This window comes from Tetrao urogallus (genome assembly GCF_951394365.1).
Source record: "Tetrao urogallus genome assembly, chromosome: 16".
Lineage (NCBI taxonomy): Eukaryota > Metazoa > Chordata > Aves > Galliformes > Phasianidae > Tetrao > Tetrao urogallus.
This window is the reverse complement of record NC_136829.1, coordinates 8,814,040-8,828,809: the sequence shown is the minus strand read 5'-3', so window position 1 is coordinate 8,828,809 and position 14,770 is coordinate 8,814,040. Positions and strand designations below refer to the sequence as shown.

Sequence of the window (14,770 nt, the reverse complement as noted above, 5' to 3'; positions counted from 1 at the left end):
CATCTTTGCAATTGACAGCTGACTCCTTGGTAATGACAGATTTGGAGACAATTATGACTGACAATTGTTTAATAAGAACTGGCATTTTCCACAAAAATAATGACAGCAATGAAGCACGAGGACATTTCAGCTTAGGATCTCCGTTGTTCTGGCCAAGCCCTTCTTGCTGGTCATCAGCCCCATCTGCACTACCCTGAGTAACTCATTCAGGACTGCTCATACTTGTGGCAGACGTCGTTTGATGCACCACCAAAATCTAATCCATGAGATCAACCTGACATCCCCATAATCACAAATCCTCAAATCTTCACTGCAGGCAGAAAAATTCACATCAGAATTCAGAACAGCATTGGACATTGCAGGTGGTGTTGAAAGCCTTCGTGGCCGTCTACACTGGCTTCCTTGCAGCTCTTCATGTCTTCTTTCTATGTGGTATGCCACTCAGAGGCATCCACCTGCTCTTCTGCTGCAGGGAGCATTAAATACCTTCATTCTCCAGGTACAAGATTAGTCATTCTCAACGTGGGCATTTTCCAGCTAACAGATTAAGCCTCTCCTACTGGGCACAAAGCACGGGGATGTTGTCTTTTGAGATTTAATGAACAGCTTGATGTTTGCTGTGCACTCAGGCTCCTCTCCTCTTGCAAGGAAGTGCAGCTAAGGGGGATGGGAAGGAAGGGGGGATGCTGTCCTCCTGCCAGCCCTCCTTCTGAGATGGAAGATAGAGCAACATCCACACCAGGTTGTGTGAACACCCAAAGGCTTGTGTAGCCACTGGGAACTGTCACAGCCACTGGTTTATCCAGCAGCCTTCATGCTTTGAAAAATAATTTCCTCTCCCTCCTTTTGGCCAGCACAGTGATTTGCTGCCCGATGGTTTAGACAGTGAAAGAGTGGAATATTTTGGAAAGAGTGAAAAATGTAATAAACTGGGAACATGTCCACTTCCCTCAAATCCTGCTTAGCCTGATTTAAGGTTTTATTATGAAGGCAAAAATGTTGACAGTAAAATTATTGTTCTGTGCTGGGAGTGGTAAAGCAGATTTTTAGGCACAGGGAGAAGGGAGCTGACTGCTCTCATAAATAAGTCAATGTGTTACTCCTGCTAGACTGGAAGTGGAATGACAGCTCTTCCACATACTGATGCTCTATTTCTCTGCGACCTGCACTAAACTGAAACATGCTAAAAATACCCTGCAACAATCCCCTGCAAAGCACATGCTTCAGGGCTGGGGAAACACCTGGAGCAGGGCAGGTTTGGGACCGTCAGCTTGCAGCTCCTTGCCCCCCAAACCCAGCCAAGCTCCCCATTGCACCACCACTCCCATTTCATGTGCTCAACTTGCCACTGAGTTCCAAAGCAGCATGCTATTTGGGGATGAAATTTTCCTCATTCCTCAAAATGCCCAGGGCACATCACCATCCCTCTGGGAGACCCAATGGAGGAAACCAATTAGGTGTCATCCACACCCAGGCTTTTTCTCCCCTTTATCTTCAGTTTAATGCCAGAGATGCGTAAGGAAAGAGAAAGCACGAGCGTGACATGGTGAGTCATGCTTACCTTCACCCATGCAGTGAACCAGTTACCAATCAGTTGCTCTGTCCCTATCCCTTTATTTAAAATGCAAATTGACATAGAATTACAGATTCATTAAGGCTGGAAAAGAGCTCTAAGATCCCCAAGTCCAAACCCAGCCCACCCCACCATACCCACTGCCTACATCCTTCAGTGCCACATGTCTATGATTCCTGAACACCGCCGGGGAGGCTGACCTCACCACCTCCCCAGGCAGCTGTGCCAGTGCCTGACCACTAATGCTTTAAGTAAATGAACACAGAAAAGTTAGAGGACAATGACATTGTTTTGGCAGCCTGAGGTTCCTGAGCCACATGTAATTACTTGGGTGGATGAGGCTCTAAAGGGAGAGCTGAGCAGCAGTTTCCAGGGCACTTTATGCACTGCTCTGTGTCTCTTCTCACTTACAGTGATATAACCCAGGAACAACTCCTTTGGGAAACGACTTTCCTAGCAGTGCAGCAAGCAGATCCCTGTGGGCAGGGATCCACGCTCCTGCCTTCCTGCTGCATCACCTGCCTTGCATTAAAATGGAGAAAAAAAAAGAAAGATAATGCTGTCTGTTAGCCCTGATGCTAACTTGCACCTGAAATCACTGCAAGGCACAGAGTTGTGTGCTGCAGGGCCCAGCTCCTTGCAGTTGCTTTCCCCAGGGCTGCTCCAGCTGCACGCACAGGTTCTGGGGAGGCACAGCGTGGGCCGTTCAGTGCTCTGGGGACACAGCACTCTGCCAACACAAAATGTGTCACTGTGAAAGGCTTGGTTACAGTGCTGCTCCTTCAGTCGTGACCAAAAAAAAAGCAAAAACGTTCTGCTCTGAAAAAGGAAATTCACCGACTCCTTGAGAGAAAAATAAGGGAAAAGTCTGTGCGATTCGTTTATTTGAATAATAAGCATTTCAAAGTTATCTAAACAGCTCTAAAGCCAGGGAAATCTCTGTTTATTTTATCAGTCCGTCTTTGCCACAGGATTGATGCTGGTGCTCCAGGCAAACTTGTCTCCTTCAACTCCAGGCAATTTAAACACAAGACTTTGGCCAGCAGCTGGAAGAGGCTGGGGGGGAGTCTGGGGGAAGGGGGGTCTGCCTGAACAACACCAGTTCTGCTAAATGCTGTAAGCAGGAGAAACTGGAAATGTTTGGTGGTTACATCCTGGAGCAAAGTGCTGTTTTACGGGTGAGTCCCCCTCTTTCCCATCTCTAAGTCTATGCTGGAGCCAGGTTTGTGACAATCTACAGTTAGAATTGCTAATGACAACACCATGCATATTTTCTTCTTCCCCTGGCTAATTTCTCTGCTTTCTTCAGCAGTCTTTACAATCCCTTTTTTTGTGACTGGACACAAAAGCCTGTTTGCTACAGACCACTTCTTTCCAACAAAACTTCACAAGAATACTGAGTGAGGCATGAAAACTCCATTGAAGCAACTCCTGTCCTGGGCTGCAGAGTCACTTTCCAAGGTTTGATGTTTGCTGCCAGTAGTTTCCAGGAGGCTTTCTCCCTGCAAAAGGATTTCCTCCCCATCTCCCTGAGGTGCAGCTCCTTGATTTGTGTCAGCAGGTGAAGTGGTGCAACACTGGGTCCATTTGGGGTCAATGGTGGAAGCAGTGGGCTCATGCAGACACCCAGCTTTGCCTGGCCACCATACCAGCCCCGTGTTGTTGATAAGTGGAGGCAGCCAAGCAGAACCCGTTCTCCACCTGAGTGCTTTCAGATGCAGCTGAGATGCTGCATCTGCAGAGCAAGGACTGGCAGGTAGAGTCGTGGCTCTGTGTGATGTAGCCAAATGTGCTTGCAAAGCCTTGAATCCTCACCCTGCACCACATCAGGGTGAGTTTCCCTAGATCATTCTGCAATAGTTGGCTAAAGGTTGGGCTCGGAATCATAGAATTGGTTAAGTTGGAAGGAACCTTTAAATGTCATCTAGACCAAGTCTCCTGCACTGAAAAGGGAGACATGCACCCCATGGTGCTCACAGCAGAGCCTCAAACAGCTCCTGTGTGACACTCAGGGAGAGACTTCTAGGAGGGAAATAGAGAGGCACACCTTGCTGCACCAAGATATGCCTTCACTGCAAAGCATAGGGCTGCAGATCAGCCTCCCAGAGAGCAAAGACAATCCACAGCTGAAAAGGAATTAGCATCTGGCAAATCTGCAGCTGGGCTTCAATGCTTTATCCACAGCACCCACAGGTTACGAGGCGAAATCATCTCTTCAGATTGATTTGTGTGTCCTTAAAGCAAACTGCCCCTCCTCCAACTGCTCAGGGTTTTCCCCATGCATGGCAAAACAGGGCTGTCCCATCCAGATGCTGCCACCTGCCCCACAGTGAAGGCTGCTGCTGTCCCACCCCATAACACTGTGTAACAGCAGCAGCAGACCTCTGCAACACAGGGGCTGAGAGCCCCAAAGGAATTTTTTTGCCTGGCTAATGCTTGTGGAATGGAATTTAACACAGCAATATAGGATGAGAGAAAACCTCTAGAGTGTGCCTAGTAATTTTCCCTTTCTCAACCAGAATTGTTTCGGAGTAATGAAGGCAGAAGGCAGCTTTTTTCCTGCTGTAACATCCCCGAATGTGAGTGACCTTTCCTGAGAAGTCTCCACTGGTAAAAGGGGAGGAAGGAAGAAGGGAAGAGAAGAACTGATGGAAATAGAAGACTTCCTGCATGGTCTCCTTGTGAGACAGCCATCCCCTGAGGAAGACATCTTTCCAACCCATTCCAGAGCAGCACAGAGCACACAGGCAGTGAGGAGGGGAGACCTTCTTTGCTGGAAGAGATGCTGAGACCAGAGCCAACACCCTCAAGAGCCCCTTTGCATTATTCAGCACCCTGGAGCCCACAGCAGCTTCTCTGCAGAGCTGGAGCACGAGTGTCATCCACAGCAGAGAGCAAAGCAGAACAGATCCCTGCCCTGGCAGCTCTCAGAGGTTTGGCCACATTTCTCCTCTGTGCACAGGAGAATGAGACAAGAATTTGGGAGCAGGATAATCTGATTGCAAAGAGGGAGAAGGAGACATAAGGACTCAGACAGAAGAGCAGACAAAAACCTATTAATAAAGTTCCTAAAAAGCCTACAGCGTTACACCTGACAAATTCATCACATGAATACATAAAGGAATAAAACAGCTCCAGATAATTGCAGGGCATGAGAACATGTTTAATGTCATCTTAAGCTTGGCGAAATTAATTTTCCTGACAGCTTGTTTAAAATGGAAACAGTCTGTGCAATTAAAAGAAATACAACCCATGCAGATGGCATGCTGTGGGGTTCACCTTTACCTTTTTGGGGGCAACTGGGGAGGTGAGGCTGCCAGGCTGCCCTGTGGGTGAAGGCTACAAAACCTAACATTCCCTCATTGGAACTCTGTGCAATGCCCACCTGCTTTTCCGGTGCTGTGCCTTGCAGGTCCCAGCCCTATTTTTCTCCTCCTTTCTTGGATGTCAGTGTTTCCCAGAGGTCTCTATGCTCTGGGCCCTTTCCTCCAGCTGTTGAGATGAGTGCAGGGTGTCAGACACTGATTTTGCAGAATGGCAGCTTTAAGCTCAGGTTCCCTCATTCAACTCTCGTCTATGAAGCACCAGGCACAAATCAGCACTGTATTAATCGGAGCAACAGAAAAGCCAGGCTGTTAATCTTCATAATGTGCCTCTCAGTGGGGATTTCAGTTGAATGTTGTTTGCATTAAATATGATACCAACTGCTGGATATGCAGTTATAAATAAATTAAAGTCCACAGTTAAGTCAAATACTGTCCCACTGCTGAATGCAGACTCCTGTGTGAGCTCTGTTTACAACGAAGAGCACAGATTCAGTCCTGGAGGAAATGGCAGCAGCAAGTTCTGCTCTCAGTGCTCTGCAAAACTCGTTCTGGGGACTCTTAACCCCCTCACGGGCAATGCAGTGTCAGCCCAGCAGAGCCAAGTGCGAGGGCTGAGGCCCAAAGTAGAATTTGAGCAGCAGTGTGTGGGATTCAGACCTGGGACACAGAGATGCTGCCTGCAGAGCTCTGGGGTCAGGGCAGACATCAGCACCGTGCTGTGCCATGTCCTGGTGCCCTCATGGCCGCTGCTGCTAATCCATCCCTAAACCCCTGAGCAGCTTTCAGAGCATGTAAGCTTACTGCTGACCAACCTGCTACAGAAACACCACCTTCAGGCCCTCTGCTTTCCCCATGTTCTGATGGTAGACTTTCCTCATGTGGCCACAAGGCAATGCGTGAACCTCCTTTTGCACGGCGGCACTGTTGGGTCCCAACAACACACCTGGAAAACTCCGTCCCCTTTCAAGGGATCTTCCATTTCTTCAGGCAGCACCGTGGGTTGGTGACTGCAGTCAGATATCTCTGCACTGGTGCAAACCATTCCTCCTGCAGTGCTTTATCACACACTCAGAACTGGAGGATGAGGAAGTGTGACATGTCGTAAGACCGTAACTGACAGTGATAAAAGGAACAAAATGTGGGCTGCGGGGAGGGATATTTCTGTGAGTTTCTCTTTTGAATGAAACAAGTAAATTAAATGTATAAATTGTCCTCTTGAGGATAAAATGCAAGAAGGAATCAATTGAATGATGCAAACAACGAGCTAAACTTTCCCGGTGGCTGCGTGCATTGCATTTTAATGAGACAGCCTTGAAAAAAAAAAAAACAACACAGAAGAGGAGTGAAAAGCAAATTAATATTAAATTGGCATTGAGCACACTCAGATACCTGGGGGCTTACAAAATCCATTCTCTGGGAGAGCAGGGTGCTACAGCCCTAGCACCAACTGAGACCGCATCCATGCGGTTCAGCTCTGCAGACCTGCATTGCTTTTGATTGTGTTGCAATGGCTGGGATGTGGCATCGCAACAACCCCATTAATTAGCTGCTTGAAGCCTTGATCAAAACCAGGGCTCTGCTGAGCTCAACATCGCCCTGCGTCAAAGCGCTCCTGGCTGCTGTGCAGCAGTTCTGTGCTGCAGAGATCTGCTTGGAGAAGATGAGTTGGGAGAGCAGAGCCTGATTATCAAGGCTGAAGGAGGAAGGCAGTGAGATGGTTGAGGGGCGAGCAGCAGAAGTGAGCCCAGCAGGTGAGCATTGCTCAGGGCAGGAGAGGAGCCACTGGGGTTAGGAGGAAAGCAATGTGGTCATCGAGTTGCTCCAAGTGGCTGCAATGAAGGCCCACAGAGAGTTCAGAGTCCTCATCTCCTTCTTTTCAAAGCAGCTTCTGCAATAGAAGAGCTCCCTGAAGGAGGGACCAATCTCCAGGAGCACGATAATAGGTTTGCTTCAGAAGCACAAGTTGGCTATAACAGCAGCGGCCTTAAATTTATTCTTTATTATCTAGAGGGAGTAGTAGTTGGCAGGAAGTACCAGAGGGTATTTGCAAAGAGAAGGGAACACGTCGTTGAAATCAGATTACATCCCCAGCTCTGTCTAGGCTGCCTGTTCCTCTTCTATATATTTAGAAATCTGCTTGGCAAAGAGACAACTTTATAAAGGGAGATTTACAGCACAGGGTGCAGTAAGACGCAAACCTGCAGGCTGGCTGCAAACTGTGGGTGAGGAGCATGGGGTGAGGGCGGGCAGGTGGTACTGCTGCCCACAGGGCACTGCCCCAGCCCAGCAGCTGCTCTGACAGCCCTGAATTATTGAGATCCAAAGGGCTTTTCGCTATTTGTAGCTTCATAATATAGAGATGCTTCTAGGTTCCATTTGTGAGCACTTTGCATAGAAGAGATGCTTTTCTTCCCTCCCATTCAGATATGGAAGACTTTGTGAAAAGTTATTTTTAAAAAATTTTAACTAGAAAATCTCATCGCCTGCCTTCAGCTGACAGTCATCTCCAGCCCCTGAGAAATTAAAAGTCTCAGAGAAACTTATCTTTCTTTCTCAAGCAAGAGTTCAGTTAAAAAGAACTTTGCTCACTGTTATTTTATTTCTTTGGTAGAGATGAGCTGCCATGGAGCCATGCCCAGCAGCACACTTATTGCACTGATGAATGTTGAAGTGGCAAAGCCATAGGAGGGAGGAAGCAAACAGAGCCTGCACACAACTCAGCCATGTCCAGCCCTGCCTCATAGCATCCTCTGCCCCTTAGGAGCAGGAGGGACAGCTTTGTGGTGGCCCAGAATGGAGGAGGCCAGTGCACACACACAGCGCACTCACAGGGACTGAGCACAGGATACAAACATTTCTCACTGCTGTTGCCCTCCCACCCATAGGAAACTCAACAGCTGACACTTTGAATGCAGAGAAACACTGGGAATGAATCAGTGGCTCAGAAATTTCTGCCTCCCAGACAGGGCTGGTACTCCATCACCACCACCTATTTATTCGAAACCAACCCTGGCACTTATTTCTTGAATAACTCATCAGCTCAACTGATTTATTGTCAGTTGTTTTTTTTTTTTTAATCCCACACCTATGATGCTTTGAAATTAGATTGAAGAAATGGCACCCACAGGAGGCAAAGCATGTGGGCTGATGTTATTGAATTTGCCAAATGCATTACTTGGGGAAGGCCAGGTCTTTGTTAAACTCTCTGCTCAGATGTGTCCTTGCGGAGGGAGACAGGGACCAGCAACCAAGGTCACACCAGGCAGGAGACCACAGGATGCTCATGTGTATATGAAGGTAGAAAAATGACTGGGGAAGCTCAGAGCTTGTAATCTGCTTTTCTCTGCCACACCAGTCTGAACGATGAGAGGGATGTGGGGAATGGAGATAAGGGAGTGCAGGCATTGGAAGCACAACCAGCTTCACATGGCGTGAGTGCTTCATGCTGGAGAAAGACCAGGCAGATTGGGAGTGTAATAACAGAGCTTCACCTGCTTTCTGCAATGAAGGAAGGGATGTTAGGACCAGGGCTTGTTGTGTTGGCATCTAACAATGCCTGTTTTAGTGCTCAATCGCCACAGCGCTCAGACCTCATCAGCTCAGGGTCCCACCATGCTCCCAACCTCTCTGGACACTTGCTCAGCTGCTGTCCTCTCCTGACAATGGCATCCACCCCTTTCACAGCTGAGAAATGGGATGGTGACACCAGTGGTTCCCAGAGCCCCTGACCTTGGATGCAGCCATCAGATGTGCTGGGCAGGACACAGGAAGCACAAATGCCATCTGCACATCTCCTGCAGATGCTGCGTGGAGATGATAGAAAAAGCCTTTAAGGGGAAGAAGGGGGAAGCAGGGAGAAGACAATTAAATAGCTGCTTTAAATGATCTGGAAGGAGATTAAAGGCAGCTGCATTATTATTATTTTTTTTTTTCTCTAGGAAGAGGAGCCACTAGAATACCTTTATCTCTTCTGCTTTTACAAAGTGCTGTTAAGAGGAAAATGTAAGAGCTGAATTGATCGGCTACATTTCCTCACTTTTGATTCCCTTCAGCTGACACCTCGAGAAGGGGGTTGGGGAGGGAAAAAAATATCAAGTGAATTAAAATCAATTGAGGGGAAAAAAAGGAGAAGAAATTATGTAAGAACTGGCAGAACACAGCAGACCAAGCGGTTATGTAAGGCAACAAACACAGGAGCTTGCTCGAGTCAGATCCAGCTGTACGATGGACCATGTGTAAATGGCCTGGGACTGGGTGGGCTGAGTTTGCTGGATTAAAGTCCCAAGGACCTGTGCAGTCTGTGGAAAGAGGAAGACTTTTAAAACCTTGCATCGGACACAGCCCTGCCACAAAGGAGCTGACCTGTGCTGCTGCTGAGTGGGCTCTCCTGGTGGGCAGAGACACTGTGCCTCTATCCAAAATAGTTTATCAGCCAGGCTTCAGGGGTAAGATTATTACCGTGTAAGTGACTGAAAACAGCCCTGCTACTAAAAGCCACAGCAGGAATTTGGCTGTGACTTAAGGAAAAGAGACCAGCCTCAGTTCCTCCAGCCAACTTTAGTATAAACGCAGAATTCCTGAACTGAAGCCATCGACTAATCCTGGATACGACATGCAAGCAAATATGGAGAGAATTCAGCCCTTTGGTTTTACTCACTGCTCTTTTTCATGTGCTATGGAGAGACCCTTGCCAGGTTTATTTGCAGGGCCCCATGGACCTGCCAGGCATCCTGCCACATGTCCTCACTGCAGAAGGTGTAAGGGAGTGTTTGCAACACTCTGTGTGGGATGCTGGGCCCCTTGGATAAATGGGGGTTGAATAGATGAACTTGGAAGCGTGCTTAGGGCCAGGGAAGTGTTCAGGCCAGCTGCCTTGTGTGAGAGATCTTGAATACATGAAAGAGCTCCTCCATCCCAGCCCCAGTGTCTGCTCCCTCCTTCACATCCCATCAGATCTGAAGCCCTTCAGCACATTACTTCAATGCAAGAGGAAATAAAGCAGAGTACCTGCTTGGGCACATGGTTGTTTCATGTGTTCTACCATGTCTCATGTACTCTACCATGAGCAGACTTCATAAAACAACAACTAATGGACCTGCAGGGTGGGAGAGCTGCAGCCACACAAGAGTGGGATGATGCACAGCATGGAAAAAGTCCACCCAAACCAGTGAGAGATAAACAGCTGCCAGTGTGCTTCCCAGGAAGATCCCCTAGCAAGTAGTCAGGCTGGAGCCCATGAAGCTGCAATGGTTTATGGAAGCTTGTGGTCTGCTGCCATGTGTTTCAATAAATGGGTTCTCACCAGCTGTCTGCATCAGTAAACCACCAGTTGCATCAGACGCCCTACACAGGCCCTATATAAACAGCAAGGGTTTGGAAAGGGGTAATGTGAACAACCTTACTGAGACCAAGAGGCTGCAGGTGGCTCAGTGAGAGCCTGGGGAATATTCTGCAGCAAGGCCACCAAGTCTGGGCTGTGCCACACCATGGCAGTAAAGGAAAACAGTATTTGCACTGCCATCCAGACAGTAAAATTTAGGTCTTTTTGGAACAGGATGCATGCTGGTGGATGTGGGGCAGTCACTGAGCAGTTTCCTGTTTTGAGAGCAAAACCATGAGCAGCCAAAAGCACAAGTGCTGACCTGCAGGAGAACAGAGCCCACACGTTGCTCTGCTTCGCAGCTCTTTTATCTGGCGGTGCCACAACGAGCAGCTGTTATAACCTCCTCCAGCTGAAGTGGCATGAAAACATTAATTTACTTGTATGGAAATGGCTTTGAGAGGTGCTTAATTTGTATGGGGAAAAAAAAAACCACCATAAAATTGGCTGCAGCTTGTTTTAGAGAATGTGTGCCAGTTAAAGTGTTAACTAGACCTAAATGATGTACTATAATGGACTTACTCCTCCGATCAGATCCCAAAATGATGCCAACATCCAAACCAGACGCCCCTAACAGACAGAAAGAACAGGCAAGCTTGGCACTGGGAAAACATAATAAACCAGCCTGACTTCAGCAGCTGTGAGGCTGCTGATAAACAAAGCTGGGAAGCAATGCTGCTGTAAGGAATTAAATGCCAGAGGTCGCACGGAGTGAGGAGGGATGCTCAGCACCCTGTGGTGCTGATGGGTGACACCCCACAGAACACTCGTGTGCTGCTCTGCCTGCTTAGCAGCGTGTGCTGCATTGAGCAGTCTATAATTACTAGAGGGATGCCAGTAATTACTTTTTAGAGTTGTGCACATTGAGAGGTACATGTTAAGTAATATGAGCAGAAATCGAGTGTGCGGCGTGTTGTTTGAATGGTTAGCTCTTGTTCTCTTTTTGTAAGGAAACCTGGTTGTTCACACAGTGCAGTTCCCTTTGGGAATGTCCATCAGAACTTCAAGACTCCAAGCAAAGAGGGAGGAACTTTGTCAGGAAGAGCCTTCAATGAGGACACCCAATGCTCACCCTGGGGAGGCGGTGGCTCCAGCTCAGGGAGGGGCATCCTCCTGGGCTCTGCAGAGTGAGCGCTGGGCTCTGAGTCTATAAAAGGTTACATTTGCTCTGTTCAGGGCCTGGCTTGCAATTAGTCACCAAATAAAACCTCTTGGAGAACCGATGGTTTCAAAAAATAAAGAAGAATTTTTCAAAAATCCCAATTTACTTTCGGCAGTTGGCCAAACAGGAAGAGTGAAATATGTTGAGTGATTTGGTACGAGAGATTTGCCAGCTCGAGCAAATGTATCATTGCTCTGATTAATTTAAAAGCAGAAAATGAACAAAAGGGATGTAGAGACCTGCTCTGAACCAGCCTCAGCCCTCTGCAGAACTCAAGGGCTCTGGATTTCTGAACTGTGGGACCTCAGCGCATCACTCTCACACATTACCATTGCCCTTTCCTTCACGGGTCTTCCATTATTCGTTGTTTTTTTTTAAAACCCCTGCACAGCTTACAACGTGAGAATGCTCAGTCACATGCTGTGCAATGGTTTCCCTTAATGCACTTCAAACCTGACTTGCAGCTGCTTTGCTTACTCATTCTGCAACCCTCTCTGACCCAGGGCCCTGCTTCAGGTTGGGTGCTGAGGAATGAGCCCCAAGCCATGAAATTAGCTCCTGTCTTAGCAAATCTTCATTTGTAGCCAGGTCCCCAAGAAGGAAAGTATGCTGCTCCCCCGCCTCCCCCACAGCTGCCTCCTTCCTTTTACTTTTTAGTACATTCACAAGTGAAATGATGATAAAAAATGTAAGGAAGAGGCCCCAGGCAAACTTCATACACAATGCATTAATGTCTGCCTGTCTTTTCCTCGGGTAACAGGATAAGGTAGATCCTGAATAACAGCAAGACTGTAAAATATGTTGAGAATTGTTCAATCTCCATAGACATGGCTGGAAATAATCCGCTCTCCTCAGCCCTATCGTGTTAACACAAAGCATGGGTTTAATCTTTAAAGGAAGATAAGTGAAAATAATGCATTCCAGCCACATTGTTCTTAAATCAGACAGCTCACGCCTCCTTAGAGAATAGGGAATTTGGGTTAAGCACACTGGGCTGCCCCTATGAAAAGCTACAAAGCTACAGGGGAAACAGCCTCCATGATCTGAAAGTGAAAGTTAGGTGTGGAGACAAAATTTGGGGGGAATTCAGTGCTTCTGTGGGGGCTGGACTTTGGTCACTGGAGCAGTAGTGCAGTAGGAAACTCAGAGAGACATCCCTTAACATCTGCAGGCTCTGGGCTTACTCCTGTCTGTATCCTCGCCCACTTTTAGTTCTGTTTCCATTTAAGTTCTTTACCTGCAGGAACATTTTGAAAGCTTTAGTCCACTTGCAGTTTTAAACCCTAATAGGCTACAGATTAGACCCACCTGAAATTCATGTTCCAAATAGAAGATTGAAAAGCTATCACATGTAAGCCTGGCGGCAAAGGAGCTATGGAGATTGGTGTCTTGCTCTCTCCTTCCACTTCTCTTGCATTTTTCAAGCCTAATGCTCCAGTGAACAAATGCCTCAACCCCTCAGAGTGCTGTGAGTGGTGATGCTGAAATCCTTTCCACTCACGGAAGTGTTAGATTAAGCAGTGCATGGAGACCAGCAAAGCCTTTCTGAAGTCAGGGAGGGGGCCACTAGTTAAACCAGCTATGGTTTTCCTCAAACAGCCCAAATAGCGGCCGCTAGCTTTGCAGCTGCTGTTCCTGTCGGCTGCCTACGCTGCCCAAAACTTTGTGAGATCAGTCTGTTACTTCACAGATGAAATGAGCTGCAGGTCATCCCAAGAAGCTGGAAGGGGGAGGAGAGCAGAAAGATGGGTTTATTTGCCCTGATGCTGCTGGTCCCTTACCAGCCGAAGGGGAGGGGGTGCAAAGAAAGGCGGAGGATCTCTGCATGCAACTCGCAGGAGTGCGGGACGGAGGGTCCCGCTCCGGGACACGGCGGGCTGCGTGCGAGCAGCAGGAACAGCTGCTCGGAGGGGGCTGCGCCAGCCCGGGGCTGGACTTACCCTGCTGCGGGGTTCACCCGGTGCTCAGCCTGGCGCTGGAGGGGCACGAGCCGTATGGGGGCACAGCAAACACAGCCGACATCCCCCCGCCCCCCAAACCCCGCCGCCCGCCCGCACCCCACGCCGTTCTGTCCCGTCCAGTCGGGGATGCTCTGCTTCCCCGTTTCCCAAAGCTGGCTCCCCAGCCTCGTCTCCCCCACCCACTCCACCCCTCTCTCGACAAAGTTTGGGCTTTTCCAGCACAGGGAATGAGGCGGCCACCCGGCCCCGGCTGCTCGGGGTCCTCACCTGGATGACCGTCTTCAGTGTGGAGGTGTTCACGATGGTGGTGCAGATGATGGAATCCGGATCCTGATCCTTAGCATAAATCTCCCCCATGGTAAAGATCATGGGGATGGCGAGGAGGAAGGAGGCAATCCAGATGCAGCTGATGAACTTCTTGGTGCGGCTGCGGGACATGATGCTCTTGGCTTTGAAGGGGTGGCAGATGGCCATGTAGCGCTCCACGCTGAGGCTGGCGATGTTGAGCGCCGTGGCGTAGGTGCAGGCGTCCCGGAGGAAGTAGTAGCCCTTGCAGACAGCTCCCCCGAAAGCCCAGGGGTGATGGACCCAGATGAAGTTGTAGAGCTCGATGGGCATGCAGAGGAGGAAGATGAGGAGGTCGGAGAAGGCGAGGCTGGCCAGGTGGTAATGCACGGTGCTCTGCAGGTTCTGCAGCGACTTCTTGCGCACCAGCGTGTACGCCGTGATGGAGTTCCCCACGGTGCCGACCAAAAAGAGAGCCAGGTAGATAACGGTCACCATGACTTTGGAGTAGATATCGGTGTTGACGTCCAGATCCTCCTCGTCGGGTCCTTTGGAGAGCAGGTCGGAGCGGTTGGAGGCATTGGAGTGGAGGTGTTGAGAGCCGCCGGGCACGGCCGGGGCCGTGGCGTTGGGATGCATCCCGTGGCCGGGCCGCCCCTCCGGGGCTGCAGCTCGGAGCCGCCGCCCGCCCCGACGTGCCGCTGCCCCCAGCGAGGAAACTTGGCTCGTTTTAATGCGGCGGGGAGGAGGCGCTTGCAGCTGCCGGGCTGCTGTGCGTGTGAGTGTGTGACACACAAACACACACACACCGGAGCAGCCTCGCCGAGCTGTGTGCAGCCCGCAGCTTTGGAATCTCCTCCCTGCAGCTTCCCGGAGCCCAGATGTGCACGGTAGGCTTTCCCTGCACACACACGCACACGCACACCGCAGCCCGCCTCGCACAGCCGTGCCGGCACACGCCGCACCGCCGCCCCCCGAGCTGCCTTCCCCCGGCCCCGGGGAGGCCCCTCCTCTCAGCTTCCCCCTGCCCGAGCCCCGCCGCCAAACGGCTTCGGCAGCCCCAGCCCGGTGCCTGAACTGGAG

The 14,770-nt window shown here is 49.6% G+C and overlaps 1 protein-coding gene across 1 annotated transcript in view; it reads right to left on the bottom strand.

Annotated features, from left to right (window-relative positions):
- NTSR1 (neurotensin receptor 1) overlaps positions 1-14,326 on the bottom strand; it is a gene marked incomplete at both ends in the record, with an annotated part of 43,537 nt that extends 29,211 nt beyond the window's left edge. Inside the window, one exon of the mRNA XM_079543406.1 lies at positions 13,670-14,326. Within this exon, the coding sequence (XP_079399532.1) occupies positions 13,670-14,326 (657 nt within the window). The remainder of the gene's footprint in view (positions 1-13,669) is intronic.
- Between the last annotated feature and the right edge of the window lie 444 nt (positions 14,327-14,770).